This window comes from Schistocerca gregaria, chromosome 2 (assembly GCF_023897955.1).
Source record: "Schistocerca gregaria isolate iqSchGreg1 chromosome 2, iqSchGreg1.2, whole genome shotgun sequence".
NCBI classification, from domain to species: Eukaryota; Metazoa; Arthropoda; class Insecta; order Orthoptera; family Acrididae; genus Schistocerca; species Schistocerca gregaria.
The window spans coordinates 413,904,689-413,925,387 of record NC_064921.1 but is presented as its reverse complement, the minus strand read 5'-3'; the positions used below and the strand labels follow the sequence as shown (position 1 = coordinate 413,925,387).

Genomic DNA, 20,699 nt, shown 5'->3' with positions numbered 1-20,699 from the left:
CTCCCAGAACACCAATGGACTCGAGCCAGGATTGCAAGTGCAATATTTGCTGTTGCCGTATCTTGCTGCTGTCGTCTTCTTCTGTCAGCTTATAATCCCCAATACATTTTCAAAATCAGTTTCATTTTTGCCATCAAGTTTGTTGTTCGTACTGTGTAAGAGTTTGTTGTTCGTACTGCGTAAGGAGCAAAAAAAAATGGCTCTTAGCACTATGGGACTTAACATCTGTGGTCATCAGTCCCCTAGAACTTAGAACTACCTAAACCTAACTAACCTAAGGACATGACACACATACATGCCCGAGGCAGGATTCGAACCTGCGACCGTAGCAGTCCCGCGGTTCCGGACTGAGCGCCTGAACCACTAGACCACCGCGGCCGGCGTAAGGAGCATGTTAATCTGTTTTTGTGATACGGATCTCTCAGCGCTTCTGTGGGGAGCAGACCTGGTCTCTAGATTAATTCTCCTTTTACTTCCACGTCCACTTTCATCTACAACAGTACAAATACAATACAACGCTTCGGAAGGTCTCATAAAACTGCTACACTTTATTGTTAAGGCCTCACATGTTATATAAATGTTGAACGTAGGCCATTCTATGCCATCTATTGCAGTAGCCTACATACTGAATAAGTAGACACAAATTTTAAATATGTGCATGCACATTATGTTCCAATTTACCGACTTGTAAGCGATAGACAGCCGTCCAAAAGTGAGACGTGCTTGTCTCGCTCCGATAATGAATAATAATAATAGCAAACACTAAGTGGTGTTGCAAACCATGCGTCGCGCTTAACTGACATCTTATGTCGCTTATGTTGTGGGTAACTGGAGAGTAAGTGTCTATTTTCATGTGGAAAGGGCGTGGAGACGTTTAACGTCTGTGTGTTGTGTTTGTTCCATACAAGGCAATATTGTCGAGCTATATTATCAGAATGTTAGAGGGACTTTAAAATAAGAAACAGTGCATCATGTCCTTTGATGTCTATATGAGCATAATTTCTATTGTACTTTGTGTCTGTCCAGTTGACTTAGTTTTGCGATGCACAAGTGAAAATTTAACGACGCAAAGTAGTCCTGCAAAATACCAGCGCAAGAGATAAATCCGCAACATTGAATAAAAGCATTAATCAAAATATCTGTAGCAGAGGATGTCACAAAACATACACACGGACTTTCAAAACTGAAAGACAGAAAAATAATAGTTCATCGTTCACTTGTGAAAGTAGTTGTCACCATATAAAAAACTGTACTTTTTTGTAACGACACTTAAAGACAGGGCAAGGACATAACTGCATTTTCCTAAGTATCTGTTTTCGGGAAGCGACAGAGGATGCGCTAACCAGTTGTGCTTTCCCGTTGTTGCAGGATGGCGTCATCACTTGTGCTGACGTCATTGCTGGCGCTTCTCATGACCACCGAAGTGTCTTCGTCTCTCGTCCCTGGTAAGTACTGCGCGACTCACACAGCTTCAGGCACAATTAGCTGTTCGTGACCAGTACAAATCCCTATATCCTGGAAAAAAACTGCTGAAGAACAGCCGTCTGGTACTATTAAACGAAATCCGCTCCAACTACCCCCCCGTCTCTGGAATTTACCTTCACCTCACTCATACACTTGACATTATATCAGCGTTTTTCTTAAATGATTTCTAGCATGTTCTTTAACATGACGTTTTACCTTATCTTAGACTAATTTACCAGTTAATGGAAACAGTTAAATTTTTTCCTAGTTTTTATTCGGCATGTGATTGAATTTTCTATCTCCACCGTTAGGATTTCCTTTCTATAAATGCATAAATGGATGTCATTAACCAACGGGATTGTTCTCGTCTCACACGCCAGAAAACCAGCACACACTATATACTACTGCTCTGTTTCCATTACATTCTTGACTTCATTTCGCATATTCCATAGTTTTCCAAGATTGACTGTGAGTACGCTGGTAAAGAAGAGAATCGAAGCGTCTGAGACCTGGTGCTATAGAAGGAAGTTGAAAATGAAGTGGACTGAGAAGGGAAAGAAGGAAAGAAGATTAGGGTTCCGTCGACATCAAGGTCATTAGAGACGGGGCACTAGCTCGGAATGTTTCAAGAATGGGGAAGGAAATCAGCCCTGACCCATAAAAGGAACTATCCCGGCGTTTGCCTGGATAGATTCAGGGAGACCACGAAAAACCTCAATTTGGATGGCAGGACGCGGATCTGAATCGTCATCCTCATGAATGCGAGTCTAGTGTGCTAATCACTACATCACGTAGGTCATGATAAAAAAAATGAGTAAGTTCTCCCTAGAAGCGGCAAGAGAAGAAATGTGTGAAAAACACAGACTAGGACAATGGACTGACGGTAGCATGTGCGGTAAGACGTCGGGAAATAACTTTCATCGCGCTAAAGGAAGCGATAGAGAGAAAATATCTTAGAACAAGAGACAGATTAAAAATACATTAGATATAATTCAGGGCGTTGTGTGCAACTGCTACTCTGGGATGAGGGTGGTACGGGGGAGAAAACTGTAGTGGGCCGCATCAAACCGTCCGAAAGACCATTGAGAAAATTAAAATTAAAATCATTATAAGTCCTTATTCTCTGTGTGCTTTAGATCAACAAAGCATGTTCCGTAGCTGTTCATATGAGGCTTCTCGTTTAAGAATAAAACGCGTAACACCCTGTTTGTTTAGTGTGCTCTCTGTTTATGTTACTTCTAAGTTGGACAGTACGCAGTAAATGCAATCGCATTCAAAGTTTATAGTACATGGGAAGAATGTGGAAACAGACATCACACTTACAATAACTATAGTTTCGAAGTTCTCTGGAGTTAAAAATTTATCTTCGTTGTATGGTCATTTCGCTACGAAATTTTAATCGTTTGCTTGCATCACTTTTAGTTATATTTGGCATCAGTTTTGTGTGCTCTCGTTTTCATTCACATCGTTCCATTCTTTTATGAAAGTTACACGCTTAAATAGAATATTTCTCCGACAGATATATCTCAACTTTCAGCGAACATGTCAATTTCGAACTTTCAGTGTTATGCTCTTATTTTTGGATTTCAGAGCACGTCTGTGCTGTGCATCCCCAAAAGGTGAAATGAGAAATCGGATGTAACGTGGATGTTACTATTCTTTTGTCTTCAAGAGTAAGTGTACACAGGCGATTCGAAGTACGGGTTCAGAATATTATAAATAGCTACCCTAGTTATACTAGCAATACACCATCTGTGCGCGCAGAAACGGCTAAAACATTGGTTACTACTAAGCAAGTCATTTATATTCCGGTCGTATTTAGCAGGGAGAAATTAATAATATTTTCATCCTTTAAGAGGGAAGCGCTTTCACGTCAACGTGCCTTTCGCAATAGAATATTTATTTGGGTGACAAATTGTTGTTCCGGACAAGCTAAAAGCATAACGAAATCTGGCCCTTTAAATTACTTGAACGTATTTATGGAAATTAGAAGTCTGACAGCGGTGCTCAGCCTGTCTGTGATTTACAGTGTCCCACGATCTCAGAGATACTGCCTCAGAGCTGGGTGGCAAGAATGCTTGCGTGCAATCTGTTTAGGTGTGGTGACTCTCTGCTGGCTGCCCGACAGCTTAATCAAGCGTTCCCGGACTTGTCAGTACACTTTGCAAATGCTGTAAGAAAACGAGCTTTCAGCAAACCAGATGCACAACGCTTGTTTCGATTATAATTGTTCGTGGTTTTCTTTAGATGAACTTAGAACTGGCATTGTAACAACCCTGCTAGACTTGTTATGCAACAAAATTTCAGTGTTTGAAATACATGTAGGTGACATATCTGATTAAATGGCTATCGTACCAGTACGCGACAGAGCTGTTGTATAGTTTAATACAAACCTGATGGATGAGTTACATTCCTCATACAGAAATACACACAAAACAAACGCGTGCGCACACACACACACACACACACACACACACACACACACACACATCAGTATTAATTTCATATTCTCGTAGTCAACTGAACTACCTTGTTAAATACCGTACCTTCGCAGAAAAAAATTATTGTGCGTGTCTCAATGCGACCTCCTCAGTGAAGTTAGCAACTCTCACAAGGTATGAAGTATCTAGATTGTGTCTTCCTCCAGGCTCATACGTTAACAACAAACAAACATTAACTTTTAAATAAATCGTAGTATTTACAGTTTTGGCCATATGGTTCAAATGGCTCTGAGCACTGTGGGACTCAACATCTTAGGTCATAAGTCCCATAGCGCTTAGAACTACTTAAACCTAACTAACCTAAGGACATCACACACACCCATACCCGAGGCAGGATTCGAACCTGCGGCCATAGCAGTCCGTACTGCAGCGCCAGAACCGCACGGCCACCGCGGCCGGCTTTGGCCATATTTCATTAGATTTGTACAGATGACTGTTTTCGGCCTTACAGGAGTTATCAAATCTGATGCAATCCGTAAAACTGAAACCAGTTATCTATACAAGTAAAATATGGCCCAAACTTTAAATTCTATTATATAAACTGAAACGCCAAAGAAACTGGTATAGGCATGTGTATTCCAACCCAAAGATATGCGAACAGGCAGAACACGGCCCTGCGGTCGGCAACATCTACACCCCTGGAAATTGAAATAAGAACACCGTGAATTCATTGTCCTTGGAAGGGGAAACTTTATTGACACATTCCTGGGGTCAGATACATCACATGATCACACTGACAGAACCACAGGCACATAGACACAGGCAACAGAGCATGCACAATGTCGGCACTAGTACAGTGTATATCCACCTTTCGCAGCAATGCAGGCTGCTATTCTCCCATGGAAACGATCGTAGAGATGCTGGATGTAGTCCTGTGGAACGGCTTGCCATGCCATTTCCACCTGGCGCCTCAGTTGGACCAGCGTTCGTGCTGGACGTGCAGACCGCGTGAAACGACGCTTCATCCAGTCCCAAACATGCTCAATGGGGGACAGATCCGGAGATCTTGCTGGCCAGGGTAGTTGACTTACACCTTCTAGAGCACGTTGGGTGGCACGGGATACATGCGGACGTGCATTGTCCTGTTGGAACAGCAAGTTCCCTTGCCGGTCTAGGAATGGTAGAACGATGGGTTCGATGACGGTTTGGATGTACCGTGCACTATTCAGTGTCCCCTCGACGATCACCAGAGGTGTACGGCCAGTGTAGGAGATCGCTCCCCACACCATGATGCCGGGTGTTGGCCCTGTGTGCCTCGGTCGTATGCAGTCCTGATTGTGGCGCTCACCTGCACGGCGCCAAACACGCATACGACCATCATTGGCACCAAGGCAGAAGCGACTCTCATCGCTGAAGACGACACGTCTCCATTCGTCCCTCCATTCACGCCTGTCGCGACACCACTGGAGGCGGGCTGCACGATGTTGGGGAGTGAGCGGAAAACGGCCTAACGGTCTGCGGGACCGCAGCCCAGCTTCATGCAGACGGTTGCGAATGGTCCTCGCCGATACCCCAGGAGCAACAGTGTCCCTAATTTGCTGGGAAGTGGCGGTGCGGTCCCCTACGCCACTGTGTAGGATCCTACGGTCTTGGCGTGCATCCGTGCGTCGCTGCGGTCCGGTCCCAGGTCGACGGGCACGTGCACCTTCCGCCGACCACTGGCGACAACATCCATGTACTGTGGAGACCTCACGCCCCACGTGTTGAGCAATTCGGCGGTACGTCCACCCGACCTCCCGCATGCCCACTATACGCCCTCGCTCAAAGTCCGTCAACTGCACATACGGTTCACGTCCACGCTGTCGCGGCATGCTACCAGTGTTAAAGACTGCGATGGAGCTCCGTATGCCACGGCAAACTGGCTGACACTGACGGCGGCGGTGCACAAAAGCTGCGCAGCTAGCGCCATTCGACGGCGAACAACGCGGTTCCTGGTGTGTCCGCTGTGCCGTGCGTGTGATCATTGCTTGTACAGCCCTGTCGCAGTGTCCGGAGCAAGTATGGTGGGTCTGACACACCGGTGTCAATGTGTTCTTTTTTCCATTTCCGGGAGTGTATATAAGACTAGTGACTGGCGCAGTTGTTAGATCGGTTACTGCTGCTACAACGGTAGGTTATCAAGATTTAAGTGAGTTTGTACGTCGTGGTATAGTCGGCGCAAGAGCGATGGGACACAGCATCTCCGAGGTAGCGACGAAGTGGGGATTTCCTCTACGACCATTTCACGAGTGTACCGTGGATATCAGCAGTCCGGTAAAACGTCAAATCTCCGACATCGCTGCGGCTAGAAAAATATCTTGCAAGAACGGGACCAATGACGACTGAAGAGAATTGTTCAACGTGACAGACGTGCAATCCTTCCGCAAATTGCTGCAGATTTCAATGCTGGGCGGTCAGCAAGTGTCAGCATGCGAACCATTCACCCAAACATCATCGATATGGGCATTCGGAGCCGAAGTCCCACTCGTATACCCTTGATGACCTCACAACACAGAGCTTTGCGCCTCGCCTGGACTCATCAACACCGACATTGGACTGTTGGTGACTGGAAACATATTGCCTGGAAGAGCGAGTCTCGTTTCATGCCGGCCTTTGTGACCGAGTGGTTCTAGGCACTTCAGTTCGGAACTGCGCTGCTGCTACGGTCGCAGGTTCGAATCCTGCCTCGGGCATGGATGTGTGTGATGTCCTTAGGTTACTTATGTATAATAGTTCTAAGTCTAGGGGACTGATGACCTCCGATGTTAAGTCCCATAATGCTCAGAGCCATTTTGAACCCGTAGAGCTTAGAGCCATTTGAACCATCTCGTTTCATATTGTATCGAGCGGATGGACGTGTACGGGTATGGAGACAACCTCACGAATCTATGGACCCTGCATGCCAGCAGTGGACTGTTCAGGCTGGTGGAGGCTCTGTAATCTTGTGAGACGTGTGCAACTGGAGTGATTTGGGACGTCTTGGTACGAGTCTGACAGTTGACACCTACGTAAGAATCCTGTCTGATCACCTGCAAGCCGCTCGGGATTAGCCGAGCGGTCTGAGGCGCTGCAGTCATGGACTGTGCGGCTGGTCCCGGCGGAAGTTCGAGTCCTCCCTCGGGCATGTGTGTGTGTGTGTATTTGTCCTTAGGATAATTTAGGTTAAGTAGTGTGTAAGCTTAGGGACTGATGACCTTAGCAGTTAAGTCTCATAAGATTTCACACACATTTGAACATTTTTTTTCCCCACCTGCATGCGTTCATGTCCACTGTGCATTCCGAAAGACTTGGACAATTCCAGCAGAACAATGCGACACCCCACACGTCCAGAATTGCTACAGAATGGCTTCAGGAACACTCTTCTGAGTTTAAACACTTCCGCTGGGGACCAAACCTCCCTGGCATGAAAGTTACTGAGAATATCGGGGAAGCCTTGCAACGAGCTTTTGAAGAGATATCCACCCCGTCGTACTCTTACAGATTTGTGGACAGCCTTGTAGGATTCATGGTGTCAATTCTCTCCAGCACTACTTGAGACATTAGTCGATAATATGCCACCTCACGTTGCGGCACTTCTGCGGCTCGCATGGGCTTTCACGATGTTAGGCACGTGAACTAGGTTGTTTGGCTCTTCATCTGACGAAAGTGATCTTACTGCATCTAACTTTAAGGGCTGATTTTTTTCTCATAATTATGGATCGAGTGTGAAAGAGCGCACTGGCGAGCACTCTGAGGCAATCATTTTAGGTGGCGCGCCCGCACGCGTCGAAGGAATCACCACACTGAAGAGCCAAAACGCTACGATCACCTGCTTAGCAGCCTGTTTGTCCGCCTTGATTCTGCGTATCAGGGATCCAACGGTTTTTTGGTAAGTTTGTGGAGGTATGTGGCATTATATGTCTAAGCACAGGTCACGTAATTCGCGCAAATAACGGGCCGCTGCTTCGCGTACGGGTTGATGGCGCCCGATAGCGTCCCTGATGGGTTCCATAGGATTTACATCTGCTCCCATCAGCCTGCGTCCGTGGCGCGCTGTTCACCCCGATGACGGCGTTTGTGGAGAGAACAATCGACCTAGTGTAGCAAAAATGTGATTCGCCCGGAGAGCTGACACATTTCCATTGATAGACGGTGTAGTTCCGAAGGTCTCGTGTTCTTTGCAGTCGTAACTGACGATGTCGTTGGGTCAACCTGTGAACACGTATGTGTGGTCTACTGCGGAGCTCAATGTGCAACAATGCAGATTTAATGATGTACTATGAAACACTTGGTCCTGCACCAGCATTGTGTTCTTTCGTCAGAGATGCCTCACATCACCATCTATCCTACTTTACAGAGCAGATAAGCCTCAGAACCCCACGTTCTTTGAAGAGTCGTGGACGTCCAACCATTTAGCGCCTAGTGAAAGTTTACTGTCCTCCTATCTCTTTCCGTAGATGCTCACATTAGCACTTGAACATTTGACGAGCTTCACTGTTTTAGAGATATTCGAGTACAAACGTCTGCGTTATAACAATCTGTCCTTTTTTAAAGTCGTTTATCTCAATGGATTTCCCCATTTGCAGCCTATATCTTCGCTAGGGTGATCCACGTTCGTGTCTGCTGCTCTTACATACTTTTCTTACCGCATCACGTGCCCGCGACGCCACCAGGCGGTATCCACCGGTGGACAGTGGGCATAATGTTCTGGCTTATCGGTGTATGAGAGTCCTGTGGGCCACGACGATGTCGTTATGTAGACTGCAAAGCGTTCACCGCTAAAGCTGTCTGTAGACTACTCAGCCTAAGTACGTTAGTAACGGTCGTACGCCGTCATTAGAGATATGCACTAGAAGCAACACGCAACAAGCACCATGGGATTGCTTAGGAACTGGCTGAGAATCTAGGCTGACGTGGGTTCGGCAGTGGTTCGGTCTGCCAAACTCAAACCAGGGTTCACAGATCTCACTGTTCGGATACTTTGGCTGCACCATAGCTCGCTGTAATGAGCAGTCGTATTACTGCTGACAAGTAGTTCAAGTGACCCTACTCGGACGGTTCGACTCCCTCGCAGGGTGCTTTTAACGTCTCGTTTCCGAGTGTCTGGAACTGGCAGCAGGGATTTTGAATGCCAACGCACTGACTGTCAAAATCCTTCTTTCCTGGCTTTTTAGTTTCTAGGTACAACCTTGAACGAACCGAAAAGTTCCGATCAAGGAAAACTATTAGAGATGTTGGTCATATATTAACAGCATTATAGCGAGGAATCTAATAGTGCTATGGTAATTAGTGGCAATTTATTTACAGAGCTCCTTATTATAAATTGCGTATACGGAAGCAGAATAACGATGTATTCCATTATATTGAAGTTATTTGGAGTGAACAGTGAAGATAATTCATTGTTCTTTATGTGCGTGACAGTAATGCTAAGAGAAGTTACAATAACGATACAGGCAAATGCATGAAAATATAGAAAAGATGTCTACGAGTTTTCATAATAACACCTTCATTAGTCTTGAGTCGGACGAGGAAACCTACATGAGGCTAAAATATAGTAGACAGAGCCACTTGTAGAAGATCTGTTTAGACAGTAACCTTTTTACACAGGATGCAAAATAAGAACGCAGATTCCCCAAGGATATACATTGATGTTTACTGTCGCTAATAAGCGTAGGAGGCCGCAGCCTGAAAAAGCTCGTTCCGGCCAGACAACAGATGTTGAGATATGACCGTCAAGCAAGCCACCTGCTCACTTTACTTTTTCTCGACCGGAAATTATAATGTTGCCTGCACCGGCGGGTTCTGTTGGGTGTGTTAATTGGCAAAGCCGCGGGCTCTGGGAGTGTGTGTGTGTGGGGGGGGGGGGGGGGGGGCGGGGGGGGGAGGGGGGCGAAGGGGGGGGGGAGGAATATGACGCCACACGTACGGTCAGAAATTCAGCTACGCCAAGTAACCCCCCTCCAAACAAAACCCAAAACTAACATCTTCTTTCCAGTCCGTATCCCCTCCCCTTTCCGCTCGCTCCAATTGGCTCGCTTAGCCCCGATCGAAAAAAGATCAATCTGGATGCAAAAAGTTTGGAACAGGAAATCGAAAGAAGCCGGTAGGGCAAGAGCGGGAGGGTAGTCGTTAAATGCTGTATGCTGTCGATGGCAGTGTACTCTTTATGAGTTCTGGAAGCCATTTTATCTTTAGTTTATTTCTGGCAAAAACTCAATGTTTTCGCGTGACCAACTACGCAGATTGGAAATAAATTAACTCACTGAAGAACAGCAACAAAAGAAATGACATTTATAATTCATCATATCACTGTTGGTTGGAAATGTTCTGGATTGTCACCATGGAATCGATTAATTTTGAAATACAAATATTAGCTCAGAAGAAGTTTATGAGGTCAAGAGAAAATATAATGGGTCCGTCATGCAACTTCCATCCCACATCGATGATGCTACAGTACATACAGGTGCAGACATGTAGATACGTTTGAATACATTATCTATTTTTCCTTCATCAGTGGGACGTTCATGCAAACGTAGAGGTGGAATGAGGACCTTTTCGTGAAAGTAACGCGGAATTGCACGTTACAGATCATTGCTAAACGCGAACAGCGGAATCATGTCACTCTCCGTGAACTTAGTGAAACGCCGTGGAATGGTAGCCATTTACACATCTTCAAGGTGAAAGGGCTGTATTTGACAGATTAGTTTTGTATTAGAAGGAGCATGCGATAGCAATACATTGTTTCTGTTGACTACAGCATTAGGCCCATAAAACCCCGTTTTTGCTCGGATTTGTTATTGTTAAGAGAGGGGAAACAATACATCGATGGTTAAGTGTGCAAAGGTATGGATGATGATATAAACCTCTTTGAAATTTTATTCAACCTACGGTTACATGTAACTCTGCTGATTATCTTCGACATGAGCTTGAAAGATATGGAGTGAAGTAAGTAGTAGGCGTCAACCTATCAATAAATGTCGAATGAGACAGCAACAGTCGATTTGGTAGTACACTGTTCTGTGGTAAAGGTGCAGGAGTTCGAACCCAGGACGGGCACATATTCAAACGTTCAAGAATTAGATGGTTTTTCAGAACTCTCAAATTTTTTGTCCCCTTCATAGGGAAGATGGAATATATTTAAACCTCACTTTTCGACTTGTTTTCGATAAGGAAAATATAAACTGTTCAGTCACATTAACGTGACCACCTTCCAAAACGCTCAATAACCACGGTTTTTAGTGCGAGACGTGCAGGGGTAAAGTCAATGAAGAAAATGTCAAATAAAAACCCCTTCGGCCGTCTATATTTCCAATTTTGTTTTGCTTTGCTACCACTTTCGGTGTTATGTTGCATCTTCAGGCCCTCTGGCTGACGTGTACTAAGACTCCCACGTCTTGTTCAGTCGAAACAGGGGCCAGCATACATTGACTGGTATCCGTAGCAGCACAGCAGCACTCCATCTTCAGGCCACAAGTGGCCCATCGAGACCATCCGACCGCCGTGTCATCCTCAGGTGAGGATGCGGATAGGAGGGGCGTGTAGTCAGCACACCGCACTCCCGGTCGTTATGATGGTTTTCTGTGACCGGAGCCGCTACTATTCGGTCGAGTAGCTCCTCAGCTGCCACCACGAGGCCTAGTGCACCCCGAAAACTGGCAACAGCGCATGGCGGCCCGGATGGTCACTCATCCAAGTGTCGGCCACGCTCCACAGCGCTTAACTTCGGTGATCTTACGGCAACCGGTGCATCCATTGCGGCAAGGCCGCTGCCCCCTGATATCTGTAGACTTCTTTATAACAACACGACTCAAGCGACGATCGAAGGGATCGCGTTGCATTAAAGAAGTTTACATATACCAGTGACTGTATGCTGGCCCCTATTGCGACGATATAAGCGGTATGATCCTCCGTACACGTCGGTCAGGGGACCTGAAATTGGCTTAATATAACACCGAAACTGATAGCAAAATAAAATGAAATTGGAAACATAGACGGCTGCAGGTGCTTTGATTTGACATTTTATATTGTACAGCCGAGGTCCCACAACCATCCTAGATAAAGGTGGACTTATAGAGAGTCAGTGAGGTTTGTGAAGATACTTGCGGGATGGTGGAGCGATGGAGACACCAGTGCCGTGGCCAACTGCGCTGGGTTTCTCTGTTGAGGATGTATGGCACGAATAGACCGACTGAGGAGGTTACACGGGTTATCGACTGGGCTTAAATCCGGGCATTCTGGTGGCCAGAGAAGTACGGTAAAGTCATTGTGGTGCTATTCGAACCACACACGTACACTGTGTGACATGTTCCATTGTCCTGCTGGTAGACGCAATCGGCCGAGGTAAAAATAAACTGCACGTACGTGTGGACATGGTCCCTAAGAGTAGACGCCTACTTGTGTTGATCCATTGTTTTCCACAATGACGAGATCAGCCAGGGAATGCCTTCCGGCTAGGAACCTTCCTACGATTCTTGTAGAGTGTTTGCTTTCAGACCTTTCGCGCCAAATACTCCAGCAGCCATCTGTCCTAAGGAGCATAAAACCGGATTCAGCTGGAAAGGTCACTGACTGCCACTCACAGTCAGTGGTACTGGAGTGCAAATTACAGCCTTCGTCGACAGTAATCAGCAGTCAGCAGAGAGTATGAATCAGACACCTGCTGCAGAAAGGCTCATGCGCGGTAACGTTCGCTGAACGATCCTTGAGGAAACACTGTTTCTGGACCGTAGCTTCATCTGGGCAGTTAGTTCAAATGGCTCTAAGCACTATGGGACTTAACGTCGGAGGCCATCAATCCCCTAGACTTAGAACTACTTAAACCTAACTAACCTAAGGACGTCACACACATCCATGCCCGAGGCAGGATTCGAACCTGCGATCGTAGTAGGAGCACGGTTCCGGACTGAAGCGCCCAGAACCGCTCGGTCACAGCGTCCGGCGGCGATTAGTTACTCAACAGCTGCAGATCTACTCGCACATACACATCTCCGCAGCCGCCCTTCACCCCTGTCATCTGTGGCCTGTAGTTTACCACAGATGCCTCGGCGCCTGTTTCGAACAGCGCCTTTTTGCCATGGACGGTACGCGAACGCACGCAAACAGGTTAAAAACTTAGCCGTTTCGGACATGCTTCCATCCTTGGCCCGGAAACCGATGATCTTGCTCTTTTGGACGACAGATAAATCGCTTGTTTCCGGTATACGACTGCACAGTTTTCCGCGTCTAACCGACACGCTTTATGTACCCTCCACTGCTGGTGTTGCCACCTGCCGTCTGTGAGTGGTTATTGCACGTCGGCGCTGAACACAGGCGGTGGTCTCACTAATATAACTGGACCGTGTACAAGGGAAACACGCACAAACGTGATATCATTATAGTTGACGATACTGGCCGAAAAAGGGGAAATCGACTGACGTGAGCGGGTTTGACAAAGGGCCGATTGTTATGTCTCGATGCCTCGGAATGACCATCTTGGAAATGGCGAAGCTGGTCACGTGTACTGCTATCGTTTGAGCAGGTAGGGAAAGGGCGTCAATACCATGTGCAGACGAGGAGGAGTATGACGACGACGCACCATCAGGAAAGGTGGAGATCGGAGGCTTGTCCTCTCTGTAAAGCCCGATAGGTGGTGAAGTTTCGGAGCAAACGTTTCAGCACAGCAGACGACCTCTGCGTGTTTTCACATTGTCCCAGAGACTCCTACAATTGGACATGAGGTTATCGAGACTGGATCACGGCTCAATAGATATATGTAGCCTAGTCGGATGAATCACGCATCTTGTTGCATACAATAGATGGTCGATGCTTGTGACCAGGATAACCGGTGCTCGCAATGTGCACCGTGCTGCGGATACATGCTTAGATGCCAGAGCGGAGAATTGTCTTCTGTGGAAGACAATCCCTGTTTCCTGTCCTAGTGTTCGTAGGTGTAACGCAGTTTATGGTCATACGCACAGTCTTCTTAAGCACATACTAAGCATTCAGGCAGAATTCCGAAACAAAAACGGGCTAAGCGGGAAATCCGTATCACTGTCGGATAATAACACCTGGACTTCCATTGGACCTGTGGTATTAATAGAATTCACCATGACGTCGGTGGACTACTTAAATATCACTGTAGACCACACATATCCCTTAATGGTTGATGTCTCCTACGACGGCGATGTCTGCTTGTAGCAGTATAACTGTGTCATAAGACCAGAAACGTGCTTTGAGGAGCATGATAGTGGACTTATTTCTTTTTGGCACCAAATGCGTTATGTGACCTCGACGCAACACATCTGGAACACTACTAGGAGTCACTTATGTGAACGCAATCTACCGCCCCGTTATTTACAATTGCGTGACCTGTGCACGGGCATCTAGTGCCATTTAGATCCGGAAACCCACCGTGGACTTGTCGAAATGGCGCCACGCATATTCGCTGCTGTGCTGCTGCCCATAGATGGACCGACACGTAAATACGCAGCTGCTCATAATGCTTTGGCTCATCAATGTGTGTGTGTGTGTGTGTGTGTGTGTGTGTGTGTGTGTGTGTGCCAGATAACTGCAACTGGATAAAGCTCCGATCACAGACTATTGAGTGGTTTCGTGTGTTCGTTTCATAGAGCGGGAATACGTGTGGTGTGACCATTCACATGACGAGAATGGGATTTTTGTTGCCAACATACATTATCTCCAAAATTATATGAGTTATAATACTTACCTATGAAAGGAACTGTTGGTACTTCCACAAATTTCTAATTACATTCATAGCAGGACCAGTTATTCTTTGCTGTAGCTTATAAATAAATGTGTAAAAACACATAATATTAAAGTTTCGGTGTCAACAGCGTTATACCACTGTCACGAGACACTGACAGCTTTATGTTGACGACATGCGTGGTACGCTATGCTCACTCCATAGATATTGCTGTTTATGGTACGCTTGCGAACGCTGACTGCACACGTACTAAACAGGTGGATGTCCATGCTCGCGTCCACGATTCGTGTTTGGAAGACTTAAAGAATAAACATTAGACTTTGAGAGTGCACGGCTTCTACAATTCATCTTATCATCCTATTAGGTTGCGCCCACCATTATACGTATAGTCGCCGTACATAAGTTCAATTTGCTTCCTCCAGAGGGCGAGTTTTCACTCTGTAAACAAGCTTTCAGTGCCGCATACTGTGAGACAAATTTGGTTGCTCTGCTGTCCCACTGTAAAATAAAAAGTTAGTCGGAAAGATCATGACAGTAATTTCAGGTGCATTAACAGGAGATATTATTTTTACTTCCACACATTGTCACTTTCTCTCCTGGAGGCATGGTCTGGAACACTGCGATAAGTGTGTGTGGAACATGTCGCTGTGTTTGCGTTTTTCATGATCGTGGAAAGGGTGCAATCTGGTACCGGTACACAGCTTATTCTTCTCGAGTAACAACATGGAGCCGCTGAGTCAACGTCCACATCCGATGGACGGAACACCCTCATTCCACGAGACACTGCCGAGAGGTCTGGAATTAACTCACAACATTACCGTACAGTCCGGTGTTCCAGAAAAAAATGGCTCTGAGCACTATGGGACTTAACTGCTGTGGTCATCAGTCCCCTAGAACTTAGAACTACTTAAACCTAACTAACCTAAGGACATCACACACATCCATGCCCGAGGCAGGATTCGAACCTGCGACCGTAGCGGTCGCGCGATTGCAGACTGTAGCGCCTAGAACCGCTCGGCCACTCCGGTGTTCCAGAACTGAGCGCCACCGTTACGCCTCTATTGGCCTGCTTTCTACACCTGTTTCTTTTTCCTTTTAAAGTTTATTCTTTAGGTATCAGGTACTCGCATTGTTATTGATCGTTGCGTTATGAGTAATAAGAGATCTGACCTCTTTTGCTATTTGAATCTAACATTATCAAATTTTGACAATTAGAAAATTCAGGTGTGCTGTATCTTGCTTGTCTTCTGTCTCAGAACGCCCATCTCACTGCAGTTCATTAAGCATAAGAAACCTGGTGCCGTCTTAGGCCTCTACGGAAACATTTCCAGTCCTTATTTTCCTTCCGTGTCTCCGTTCTACGGTTCTGCATCGGTCGTTCACACCCCAAAGCAATACGCGCTGCTCCTAACGCACAGGAACTCATAAAACGGCTCGGGATGACGCAGTCACCAGGGAGGCCATCCAGTTTTTGCTGCCTTGCAAGCGAAGAGCTGACAGGGAATTAGGACGGCTTAAAATACCAATGACAGCGGTACAGCAGCTTTTAAAATGTCCTACCGGGAGATGAAGCCAGCGACGAAGAGCCATTCCAGGGCTATAGAAAGACTTCCTTATTCCATGTTCCCTCGAGCTGATCGTAAAAGTCATATTCCTTTTGAGATGCAGCGAAAAAAACATATATAAGCATCCCCCCTAACGCTTCCTCTGTTGCTGTTATGCGATCTGTAAATGCGACCTTCAGGGAAAAAATACTGCCAATGTAGAATTAACTCCCAGTTTTTCTGCTCAAGGTGCTTCAAAATACTACCGTTTGAATAGTTTTTTTTTTTTTTTTTTTTTTTTTTTTTTTTTTTTTTTTTTTTTTTTTTTTTTTTTTTGCGGAATACAGGTACACACCAGAGGTTTATGCACCAACGGACGTTGGAGTTGTAGCTTCAGTTCTAAACTTGTTTAAAATCATTTACTAGATGTGCATATCTGTAGTACGCCTTGCTACAACAGAGATTCTAGAACACCGATGTATTAACTGCATCTAAAACGTACGGATAATAGACCGGTGTCTGGTGCTAGAATTGAATGAGCGTCATGCTCAAGAAGATATAAATCAACAAGCAACACACATTACGCTGAAGTAAGCTTATTTGCTGGGCCCTGTCTAATGTAGTGTCTGAAAACTCATGTCATAGCAGTGCATAAAGATCACGTGCGACAGTTGCTGCGACAAAATTTCCGGCTGGGTCTGTAACTGATGTCGGGGGAATTAGCAAAAACCGCCGTAACACCATCAGTCACAAAGATTTGAGAAAAAAGAAAGTTGTGCCCTCACTTATTCGCTGACAAATAAAAGGCAATTACTGTAGATGTCTTTGACTCATGTGATCGAGATCCAGCTTTTCTGCTACTATTATCACAGGGGATGATGATATCTTCTAGCAGCTCTATGCAGATTAGAGTTGGCAACAATCACTCATCCAGTTCTCAGCTGCTTGCGTCACAGTTCAAAGGTCAGCTGAGGATGTGTGATCTTAGTTGATCCGTGAATAAGCCCTCGCTGAGAACAGGTGTATAAACTTAACTAAACCTGTATTGTGCCCAATAGAGATTAGTATGAGCAAGAATAATGAGGTTCTTTTTGCATTTCTGTCTTAAAAACTCTTTTTACAGCTATGTGACGTATACAAGCATCCTCGCAATCGGTGCCCACAATATACGCCACTTACGTCTCCCAGATCCCTCCTATTCCTTACATGTCAGCTTCTGAAAAGTGCGCTGTACTTCAGGACGGTGTAATACTGTGTGAACTTACACTGAACAACTCGTATTACAAACTCGTGTTGTACTTGTTTTCCAATAGAAGCTAACTAAAGACTCTATTTTATCAAGAATAGATTATGTTCTGCACAACAGCCTTCATGTCCTTTCCCGTCTTCTCCCCATCATTTTTTCATTGATTTGCGTCACTTGAAAATCTTTACACTCTTCAATTTTGTCTTTATATTTCTTGTTCATTTATACCAACTTTGACCAGATCCCCTTTTCTAAGTGACTTGTCCTAATTGTCATTCTTCAAAATTTAGTACAAATATTCTTCTCAAACTGCTGGAGTACATAATTTTTTCCTCTTAATTCATCTGTAATTTCTTTTTTGTTTCCTGTTCGTTTTTCATTGTTTTATTTTTTTCTGTTTTTCTGTTATCCAATATGTATCACGTCAACGGCCTTGCCGGTGTGGCAACAGAGGGTCCCGTCAGATAGCTGAAGTCAACCGCTGTCGGGTCTTTCTAGCACTTGGATGGGCCACCGTCCGAGGCTGGCGAGTGCTGTTGGCAAGTTGGACGGACTCAGCCCTTGTGACGCCAATTGAGGAGTTATTTGGTTGGGAAATAGCTTCTTCGGTCACGAATACTGACAACGGCCTGGAGGATAGTGTGCTAACAACATGCCCCTGAATAACTGCATCGAGTGACGCCTGTCGGCTGAGGGCGAAACGGAAGTTGGTCGGTGCCATTCGGCTTTCCGAGGTCTCTTCGGACGGAGTAATAAGTACCACGCCATCTTTCATGTTCTTTCCTAATTCCTTCGTTTCCTTTTCGTGAGTGAAGTGACACAGTGACTGGACACGCATTTGGGAGGACAATGTCCAAAGCTTCCTCTGGTCATTCAAATTTATCTTTTCCTGAATTAGTTAAGGCTGATGCAAGACTTGCGCTTCACCAACAACCATTTTTGATTCCACGTAGCTCATATAATCAATATTGTTTGAACTACCTGGAATCAAAAACAGTGAGAGAATCTGCATTTTCTAATTTTTTCGTATAAAGGGCAATCAAAATTTTCCATTTGAGGACGTTGATACAGCAAATATGCAGCCTAGCCCAACTACGATGCAGGTATATAAACACCGACATGTAGGCAAGGGGTTAGTGTGGTTTTCGAACTGGAACTTTTTGATCGCCCTTTTTAACAGTCTCATTCCAGTCAACGAACAATGAATATCAAACGAGTTACTTTTGCGATAGTAATTTACACGTTACAAGAAATGGCACATATCACCATTACAAAGAACACCAACTATTACAGATGGTTTTGCTAAAAACTGTATAAGAGATCTGATTTAAACAAAACAATTAAAATTTACATAACACAGAGTACATTAAATTGGTGTTCCTGATCCATTAACAAAGACAGAGGAAAACAAACATGAAATGCCACAGTGTTTCAAAGTAGTCAGCCTTGGTCCGTTTCAAGGAAACGTCCAATTTCTTTCCCCATTTCGTCTCAATCGGAGCTTGACTTCGTCTGAGGATGTTACTTCCGTCGATGGGATATCCTTCCTCTGTTGCTTGCTTTCGACACTGGGTGACGCTTCTGAATTTGTAGCCCATCAGCATGTCCGTTCTCGCATTTTTTTTTTTTTTTAGCAAACGTGAAAATTTAGAAATGGGTACGTTCAACGAACTTACTAGAGAGCCTTGTACACTGAAGCGCTAAAGAAATTGGTATAGGCAAGCATATTCAAGTACAGAGATATATAAAACGGTGCTGCGTTAGGTAACGCCTATGTAAGACAGCGTCTGGCGCAGTTATTAGATCGGTTACTGTTGCTACAATGGCAGGTTATAAAGATTTAAGTGAGTTTGAACGTGGTGTTATACTCGGCGCACAAACGACGGGACACAGCATCTCCGAGGTAGCGACGAAGCGGGGACTTTCCCGTACGACCATTTCACGAGTGTCCCGTGAATATAAGGAATCCGGTAAAACATCAAAACTCCGACATCACTGGCGCGGAAAATACGGTGCAACAACAGGAGCAACGGCGACTGAAGAAAATCGTTCAACGTGATAGAAGTGTAACCCGTCCGCAAATTGCTGCAGATTTCAATGCTCGGCCATCAACAAGTGTCAGGTACGAACCATTCAACGAAACATCATCGATATGGGCTTTCAGACCCGAAGGCCCACTCTTGTAGCCTTTATGACTGCACGACACAAAGCCTTACACCCCGCCTACGCCCGTCAACACCTACGCTGGACTTTTGGTGGTTGGTGGCTGGAAATATGTTGCCTGGTTGGACGAGTCTCGTTTCATATTGTATCGAGCAAATGGACGTGTACTGGTATGGAGACAGCCTCATGAATCTATGGACCCTGCATGTGAGCAGGGAACTGTTCAAGCTGGCGGAGGCTCTGTAATGGTGTGCGGAGCGTGCAGTTGGAGTGATATGGGGCCCCTGATAGTCTAGATGCAACTCTGACAGGTGACACGTACGTAAGCATCGTGTATGATCACCTTCGTCCATTCATGTCCATTGTGCATTCCGACAGACTTGAGCAACTGAAGCAGGACAATGCGATATCCCACACATCCAGAATTCCTACAGAGTGGCTCCAGGAACACTGTCCCGAGATTACGCACTTCCGCTTGAGCGTATCGGGGATGCCTTGCAACATGCTGCTCAGAAGAGATCTCCACCCCCTCGTATTCTTACAATTTATGGGCATCCCTGCAGGATTCATGGAGTCTGGACTACTTCTGACGGTAATCGAGTCCAAACCACATCGTGATGCGGCACTTCTGCGTGCTCGCGGGGACCCAGTTTCTTTGGCTCTTCACGACACTACACTACTGGAAATTGAAATAAGAACACCGTGAATTCATTGTCCCAGGAAGGGGAAACTTTATTGTCACATTCCTGGGGTCAGATACATCACATGATCACACTGACAGAACCACAGGCACATAGACACAGGCAACAGAGCATGCACAATGTCGGCACTAGTACAGTGTATATCCACCTTTCGCAGCAATGCAGGCTGCTATTCTCCCATGGAGACGATCGTAGAGATGCTGGATGTAGTCCTGTGGAACGGCTTGCCATGCCATTTCCACCTGGTGCCTCAGTTGGACCAGCGTTCGTGCTGGACGTGCAGACCGCGTGAGACGACGCTTCATCCAGTCCCAAACATGCTCAATGGGGGACAGATCCGGAGATCTTGCTGGCCAGGTTAGTTGACTTACACCTTCTAGAGCACGTTGGGTGGTACGGGATACATGCGGACGTGCATTG

General features: G+C 45.7%; 1 protein-coding gene across 1 annotated transcript in view; it reads left to right on the top strand.

Annotated features, from left to right (window-relative positions):
• LOC126323429 (uncharacterized transmembrane protein DDB_G0289901-like) overlaps positions 1-20,699 on the top strand; it is a 437,992-nt gene that overhangs the window by 296,904 nt on the left and 120,389 nt on the right. The window contains exon 4 of the mRNA XM_049994681.1: positions 1,369-1,445. Within this exon, the coding sequence (XP_049850638.1) occupies positions 1,370-1,445 (76 nt within the window). The 5' untranslated portion in view covers position 1,369. The remainder of the gene's footprint in view (positions 1-1,368; positions 1,446-20,699) is intronic.